Raw genomic sequence first — 6000 nt, 5'->3', positions numbered from 1 at the left:
CTCTCTCACGCTGTCACCCTCCTCTGCCATCTGCCCTCCTCCTCTGCCATCTGCCCTCATCCTCTGCCATCTGCCCTCCTCCTCTGCCATCTGTCCCCCTCCTCTGCTCTGTCCCCCTCCTCTGCTTTGTCCCCCTCCTCTGCTCTGACCCCCTCCTCTGCTCTCTGACCCCCTTCTCTGCCATCTGTCCTCCTCCTCTGCCCCGCGCCAGCTATAGCAAAAAAGAAAGCAAACAGAAACTTACCAATCCACGCGGTGCTAGGACCCTGCAGCCTCCTCTCTCGCGCAGCTGTCACTGACGTCGATATTCAGTGACAGCTGCGGGAGAGAGGAGGCTACAGGGTCCTAGTGCCGCGCGGATTGGTAAGTTTCTGTTTGCTTTCTTTTTTCTAGGGCTGGCCCACGGCACCCCAGTGACAGCGCCGCTGCACCCCTGGGAGCCGCAGCGCACACTTTGGGAACCGCCGATCTAGTACATCATTAGTGCTGTGTACAACCCCTGGGCAGATGAGACATCCCAATGTGACATGGCTAAGCCCCTGCATTACCATAGCTCATTTTCAGAGGTACTCTCTGTTCCAAATATCAAACTCCATAAACATAGTTAGCAATACAAAATTCCAAAGATAAGTCTATAAGAACTGTCACAGTCCATGGAAATCATGGTCAGTTAACACCTGCACAGTATCAATTCTTATAAACTGGAGAACATTGATAGACAACAGGTAGTCTTGGGTGTCCACAAGCTTGGTGAGCCTTCTCCAGCCAGGAGCATCGGGAACTAGAGCAAAACGTGGGTAGGGGTGTGGTAATGGAGTTTATCCTCCCAGGCCCCCTGTTCTGCAGTGAAAGAGCAGAGATGCGGCCTCTCTGAGAATGTGTAGTCTGACCACTCAGATGAGGACTCCGCTCTGCACTCTGCGGTGTCAGTGTGTATTTTGTGGTGTGAGTGCACTGCTGCATGGGGAATGTGGTGCAGGAGCCTTGGAGAGGTGCTGCATCCATGGTAGTTTCACCACTGGCTCCAGCTGTTTCCAGGTTTATGCCATTTGTCTGACTGTTATGGAATAATTTATAACTGGGACCGCAGGTGAAAGTCAGAGTTTCATACAGTTCAGTGTGATAAGAGCAGCCACTTCTGCATTATGTGACCACACAACATAGGATATTTAAGTGAGATCAGAGAATCTCCCACTCTCCTGCATGGGAAAGTCTGTGATTCCTGAATCCTAACTGACTTTGGTCACTAGCTGTTAATTAGAAGTGAGTGGTGGGGGTATTTGAGGAGGTCTCAGTAGCATGTGGGGAGTTCGAGTGACATGTGAGGAAGTCTGAAGGAATTTTTAGAGAGTTTGATCTGTGGGAATGTGGGGAATTATTTGTCAAGTGGTGACTTTTTCTTTTATTAAATATTTTTTTTTAACTTTCTACTGAAATTAAGGGTAATGTGCAGCTATCGATGGATAGATGGCTGCACATTCGGCCCTTGAAGTGTATTAGGGTCCACTGCTGTAGCCTGAATACAATTCTCTTTCTGTGGGTTTATTTTGTGAGAGGGATGGTGGTTAATTATTGATGGCGAGTATCTAGAAGGTAAAAAATAATTACATTGGGCCTGATTCATTAAGGAAAGTTAAGCAAAAGTAAGCAAGTAAGGGAAAACCATGTTGCATTGAAGGGGGAGGTAAATTTAAAATGTGATGGCAGATTTATAGTTGAAGTAGGGCATGTCCTAAATCAAGTTTAAATTCAGTGCATGAATAAGATATCAAGTATTTGTGTGCTACATGAAAAAAACAGGCAATATTTTCCTTATGTGCAAAACAATAAAGTCATTTGCACCCCTTTTCATTGTAACATGGCTTTGTCCAGAAAACTTACTCAATTTTTTGCTTAACTTTCCTTATTGAATCAGGCCCATTATGATTAACTGTCCTAAGGTGTATTTTTGCACTTCTAATAAACAATGAATAATCAGTTCTGTTGTCCTTTACTGTAAATTAAAATATGTATCTGCAGAAGCAGTGAATAGCCTAATATCTCGTTGTAACTTTATATTTGGCTCCCCAGTAACACAACATGTAGAACTGCAGCTGGAGGGGTTCAGCATATTATTTGATTTGAGTTTTTCTTATGAAATATTCTCTTCAGCTGGCACAACTTCCAGAAGTATTTGCAGCAATGTGGTGACTCTATCTGTAAAAAGAAAAATAATAATAATAATGGTAAGTAGAGGCTATTGAAGGAGGAGTTTCTCTCAGATGATTTATAAATCAGTATCATCATCTGGTAAAGCTTTTACCTGTCATAACACAATATACATTATGCATTTTTGTTTTACATGGCATCTCTCTGTGACATTCAGCATCCCCAGCATGCTTAATCCTAATAACAAGGAAGGTCAGATCAATGGTCTCACAATAGGAAAGTCAAAGATTGATGCTGAGAGGAGGTTTCGAAAAAATGTATTAGGCTTAAAGTCCTAGACATTAGATTAGAACATTAGCATAATGATAAATGCTTATCCATAAGAAAAAAAGAAGCACATATTGTACTAAAAGCTATGGAAAAACTAGAACAATAATCAACATCATAATAGAAATGAAAGAACGTTATTGTTTGTAAGTGACATGTACAGTAGGAAACTGATGAAATACAAAAGATAAAATGACATTATACGTCATAAAGACTGACACACTGTTATTGTTTCCTATATATTACTACCACTAAGTACTGTTAATTCTCTTAGGTACAATAACTGTTTAAGCCATCCTATAGTAATACTTCTAGCCTATTACACTGGAGGATTTAATATATCTGGAGCAGGCAAAGGCCCCATTTATTTATGATCACAGGTTTGCCATAATAAGCTGCACCTCCCTGGTTTATCTGACTGGCATCGTAACTACATGATTGGGGAAGGTGATCCTCTTGCTTGCTTTATTCAAAGCTTTGGGAGTAAGCACTTGAGGAAGTAGAAATAAATGAGATTTTCTGCACCAACTGGGCTAATATACAGGATAATCATCATCATCATTTATTTATTTAGCGCCAACATATTCCGTAGTGCATTACAATTGGGGACAAACATGGTAAACTAATAAACAAACTGGGTAAAACAGACAAAGAGGTGAGAAGGCCCTGCTCACAAGGTTACAATCTATGGGATGTAGGATAATGCACCCTTACTGTAAATTCTATAGACATAATAAGTCTCTGAGGAGTTCTGTGACCATATATTTGACCCATCCACTCACCAAACGGTTTAAACACTGGACACTTTAATACAATATTGTTGCGTATGACAAATAATGTAATGTTATTTACGCTTAACAATACAACACTATCATCTAGTGATCATCATGGCAGCCCACAGTCATCAAAGACTGGGATTATAACTCTGCTGCAAGTCATAATATATTGCTTATTTATCTTTATCGAAATCACGTATAAATCTCCCTTACTTGGAAATTGTGTTAATGTGTTTTAGGTTTTGTGCTTAGATCCACTTAACAATTTCTCTGAATTAAATGATACAACATATAATACCACTAAATAATACTAATAAAAAAAGCAACTAACAAAAACAACTCACTAAATAGGACCAAACTAATTGATTAATTACATTTTCACATTGGCATTTACTATATTTTATGCCTCAATTGTCTAAGTCTCGATCCCATCCCCTCCCACCTCCTTCGCTCTCTTTCTCCCACTGTCTGCTCCTACCTTGCTCACCTCTTCAACTTATCACTCTCCTCTGGTGTAGTCCCCTCCTCCTTTAAACACGCTCTTATCTCTCCCATCCTCAAAAAACCCAATCTTGACCCCACCTCTCTCGCTAATTATCGCCCCCTCTCACTGCTCCCCTTTGCCTCCAAATTACTTGAGCGGATTGTCTGCAGCCGCCTAACCAGGCACCTCTCGGTCTTTTCCCTCCTTGACCCTCTCCAATCCGGCTACCATCCTCTTCACTCCACCGAAACTGCACTGGCCAAGGTTACTAATGACCTCCTAACGGCCAAATCCAAGGGTCACTTCTCCCTACTAATCCTCCTTGACCTCTCTGCAGCCTTTGACACCGTGGACCACCCCCTCCGACTGCAAACCCTTCTCTCTTTCGGCCTCTCCGGATCTGTCCACGCATGGTTCACCTCATACCTTGCTAACCGCTCCTTCTCTGTATCCACGTCCGGCTCTTCCTTCTCCCCCTACCCTTTCCTTGTAGGAGTCCCACAGGGCTCCGTCCTCGGCCCTCTTCTCTTCTCGCTCTACACTTCCTCCCTTGGTGCTCTCATCTCCCCCTTCGGTCTTCAATATCACCTTTATGCTGACGACATTCAACTATACACCTCTTCTCCTGATCTTTCTTCTACCCTCCTCTCTCATATATATGTCTGACTCTCCACCATCTCCTCCTGGATGTCCGAGCGTTTTCTCAAAATCAATATCTCTAAGACGGAACTCATTGTCTTTCCTCCGTCCAGACTCCCATCCCGCCACAACCTCTCTATTGTCGTCAACAACACCACCATCTCCTCTGTCACCCAACTCCGCTGCCTGGGTGTCACCCTCGACTCCTCTCTCTCTTTTGCCCCCCATATTCATGCCCTTGCCCAAGCCTGTCGCTTCCAACTACGCAACATCGCCCGCATCAGTCCCTTTCTCTCTCAGGATGCCACTAAGACTATCATCCACGCACTCATCATCTCCCGCCTGGATTACTGCAAACTCCTCCTCACCGGCCTCCCCCACTCCCATCTCTCCCCCCTCCGCTCTATACTCAATGCGGCCGCGAGACTCATCTTCCTCTCACGCCGCTCCTCCTCTGTCTCCCCTCTCTGCCTTGCCTTACACTGGCTCCCCTTCCCCTACAGAATCCTTTTCAAACTCCTCACCACCACTTACAAGGCTCTCTCCAACTCTACTGCCCCTTATATCTCTAGCCTCCTCTCCATTCACACTCCTGCCCGCTCCCTGCGCTCGGCCAACGATCGACGCCTCTCCTCAACTCTTATCACCTCTTCCCACTCCAGATCCCAAAACTTCTCCCGTGCTGCCCCCCTTCACTGGAATGAACTCCCTCGTTCCATCTGCCTCTCTCCTACTCTGTGCTCCTTCAAACGTGCGCTGAAAACCCACCTCTTCCTCAAAGCATACCAACCATCCACATAACCTCGCCTCTCGCTCTCAACTCGCTCTCCCCCTTACCTTATCTGGCTCCCCCTGTGCCTGTACTGTTCTCCCTCCCTTAGGATGTAAGCTCACTTGAGCAGGGCCCTCTTCCCTCATGTCTCCCTACCTGTTCTTCTGCTCCGTTTTTTGCATCAGCCTGCCTGGAGTTTCTAAAGTATTGGTATTTTTGTTTATTGTTTTGTACTGTTTCACCCTGTATAGTCGACTGTTTTGTACTGTGTACGGCGCCGCGGAAACCTTGTGGCGCCTAACAAATAAAGGATAATAATAATAATTAAGTATATTTACAAGAGATGACCCCATGTTTATTTCAATGTTGATGTTCCTGGATCTATAGGCATAGATTGAAGAGAGTAAATTGCGTCATAAAGTGATCCATATGAATTACAGTAGATTGTTCTCTAATGAATCTGGGCCACACTTTGCTATGGATACACTGAATCAATTAAAACTGCACATTAATCACAGGTAGAACACTGCAATACAGCAAATGTATTGTCCTCCACACCTTTGTCTTTGGGCCATTATAAGTTGTTATCCCTTAACGAACATAGTGGTGTAATTAGCAAAACAGGTCACAATTTGGGGTCACAGTGATGTATATGTCAGGTACCGCAGGCCTGGTCAGGGCACCCTGATATACAATGCCTCGCTTAAATGTACTTTATTGATATTGCATCGAAACAATACAAAAAGTGATTATAGTATAATAACTAGAGAGGATTTTTGGAACAGGGCGATTGAAAGGTAAGTATAGGGGGATTTGAAAAAAAAGTGATATATATATATATATATATATATATA

At 43.7% G+C, this 6000-nt stretch overlaps 1 protein-coding gene across 1 annotated transcript in view; it reads right to left on the bottom strand.

Moving 5' to 3' along the window:
• Nucleotides 1-506: 506 nt before the first annotated feature.
• LOC142149904 (cystine/glutamate transporter-like) overlaps nt 507-6000 on the bottom strand; it is a 158232-nt gene continuing 152738 nt past the window's right edge. Inside the window, exon 12 of the mRNA XM_075205453.1 lies at nt 507-2196. Within this exon, the coding sequence (XP_075061554.1) occupies nt 2132-2196 (65 nt within the window). The 3' untranslated portion in view covers nt 507-2131. The remainder of the gene's footprint in view (nt 2197-6000) is intronic.

This window comes from Mixophyes fleayi, chromosome 1, assembly GCF_038048845.1.
Source record: "Mixophyes fleayi isolate aMixFle1 chromosome 1, aMixFle1.hap1, whole genome shotgun sequence".
Classification (NCBI taxonomy): Eukaryota; Metazoa; Chordata; class Amphibia; order Anura; family Limnodynastidae; genus Mixophyes; species Mixophyes fleayi.
Note: the sequence above shows the minus strand (reverse complement) of the source record. Positions and strands in the feature narration are given on the sequence as shown.